A 2,512-nucleotide genomic window follows, 5' to 3' on the forward strand; every position below is an offset into this window, starting at 1 on the left:
TGCTGACATGCAGAACCATCATCACACAGCAGCAGAACACACACACACACACACACACACTGATACAGTACATAGGATGCACATCACATAAATCACACACACTCAGTGTTTTACCTCTGTGCACAGAGACGCTGCTGACTCTGACCGGTTGAGGAGCCATTCAGAACACACACACACACACACACACACACACACACACACACGCTCATATGGCAAGCCGATTTAACATTTAATGCTTAACACATACTAGTGCCTATTTTAATGCTACTAATACTTATCTTAAGATACTAGCATCTATTCCATTAAGTACTAGAGCTTATTCTTTAGGTACTAGCAACTTTTTAAAGATGCTAATTTCGTATTCACTAGATATTAGTGCTTATTTATTAGATTCTGGTACTTATTTCAGTAGTGACTAGTAATCAGTGTTGGGTACGTTACTTAAAAAAATGCTATTAATTACTAGCTACTAATTACATCTTCAACAATGTAATTAGATTACTATGTAAATTACTCTCTCTAAAATAGTATTGCATTACTTATTACTAATCACTTTCTAAATACCAGTTGAATTATACAAGGATAGACATGAACCTGCTCTCTAAACTCTTTAAAATAAATAACATAAAATTACATCAATTATTCCTGAACTTAACAAATATAGATTTTGATATTTTATATAGAAAAAATATCGTTTTATATAGAATCGTTCAATCGTCTATACAGTATCAAATGCAATTACATTAGAAGTAACTGTAATCAAAAAAATTAAGTTACAGTAATTAACTAATTAGTACTGCATTACACCCAACCCTGCTAGTAACTATTCTACTGTTACTAGTAACACGTTTCATATTTTCCCCACTGACTTCTATGTGGATCTGTCATTCAGTCTCAACTATTCAGCTCTGACTAGTATGTATTTCAGTAGCGACTAGTATCTTTGTAAGTATTAGCGTACTAGCAGTGTAGGGAGTAACTAGTTACATGTAACGGCGTTACGTAATTTAATTACAAAATAAATGTAACTGTAATCAGCAATTTAAAAAAAAATAAGGCTCTATATTATCCGGCCCTGCTGATTTTTTACAATCTAAATCTAATAGAGCTTTGTGAACTTGTGCTACTAAAATAGGAGTAAAAGTAAAAAGCTGAGTAGGATGACAAATCAACACTCCCTTTTGTTTTATGTTCTGCTAAATTACTAACATCAGAAGTTACAATAAAGTGACTATTAAAGGCATTAACAATATTTTCCTTTACCTTTAAATATTCAGGTAAACTAATAGAAGATTTTACCCCAGAGACTGATTTGGTCAATTTCCAAAAGTTAGTTGGACCATTCAGATTATCATTTATCATGTTTAAATACTAATCACATTTAGAGTTCTTAACTAATTTTGTACAATTATTTCTTAGTGTTCTATAACGTACCCAATCCAAATGTTATTTGTTTTCTTTGCTGTGGCCCATGCAGCATCTCGCTCTTTAATACGAGAAGCGATTAACTCGTTGAAGCAGGGATCATCGCTGCCTCTAACCCTAATTATTTCAACAGGAGCATGTTTGTTGCATACATTTAAAAAAGCACATTTAAAATACTCCCACGCTAAATTAACATCGGATATCAATGAGACCGTAAATAAATCACTCTCTTAAATATCCCGCAAAAAGGCTTGCTCATTAAAATGTTTAAATTGACGCCGCAAAATAATACGTGGTGAACTTTTTAAAATCCTACATGGTCTCACACATACTATTGCACAATGATCACTAACATCGTTACAAAAAACTCCAGTTGCAGAAAATCTATGAGGAGCATTAGTTAAAATAACATCAGTTAGCGAAGATTTATTTGGATCTTTTTGATTTATCCGGGTTGGAGAGTTAATCAATTGCTCCAAACAAAGAGAGTCACAAATGTGCTTGAATGGATCGGATATTTTTGATGTCCAATCCCAGTTTAAATCCCCAAGCAAAATCAGCTCTAAGTTGGTCCAGTTGTGAAGAAGATCGGTAAGTGAAGTGATCGCTGACGGTGGACGAGAACCTCCAATCACAATGATATCGGGACCATTTGAAAATGATAATTGAACTGTCTAAAGGTCAAAACAGTTTGGCTTGCTGCTACAGTTTAACGTCGACTTAACATAAATTGCTACTCCGGCACCTTTTTTTGTGCGATCTGATCTGTAGACGTTGTATCATGGAGTTTATAATAGATTTATTAACCATGTCTCGGAGAGAACAATAATATCAGAGTTCGTTGACTCAGCCCATACTCTTATGAGGTCTAATTTATTTACCATACTATGCACATTAAGATGAAAGAAGCGCAAACCGTCGCTGTTCTTGGACTCATCTGGAGTTTGCTGCTGCACCTGCTCTGGGCCTGGATTAGGGTGAATATTGCCCGATATTAAAAGCAGAAGAAAGACAAACCAGCTTTTCCTCAGAACCGGCGGTCGGATGATCACTGCAGTTGGACGTTGCATAAGGAGCCAACTTTCTT

At 35.0% G+C, this 2,512-nt stretch overlaps 1 protein-coding gene across 1 annotated transcript in view; it reads right to left on the reverse strand.

Moving 5' to 3' along the window:
* LOC107557632 (transmembrane protein 25) overlaps positions 1-160 on the reverse strand; it is a 36,671-nt gene extending 36,511 nt beyond the window's left edge. The window contains exon 1 of the mRNA XM_016241110.1: positions 115-160. Coding sequence (XP_016096596.1) covers positions 115-160 — 46 coding nt within the window. The remainder of the gene's footprint in view (positions 1-114) is intronic.
* Between the last annotated feature and the right edge of the window lie 2,352 nt (positions 161-2,512).

This window comes from Sinocyclocheilus grahami, unplaced genomic scaffold (genome assembly GCF_001515645.1).
Source record: "Sinocyclocheilus grahami isolate Dianchi unplaced genomic scaffold, SAMN03320097.WGS_v1.1 scaffold613.1, whole genome shotgun sequence".
In the NCBI taxonomy this organism is placed as follows: domain Eukaryota; kingdom Metazoa; phylum Chordata; class Actinopteri; order Cypriniformes; family Cyprinidae; genus Sinocyclocheilus; species Sinocyclocheilus grahami.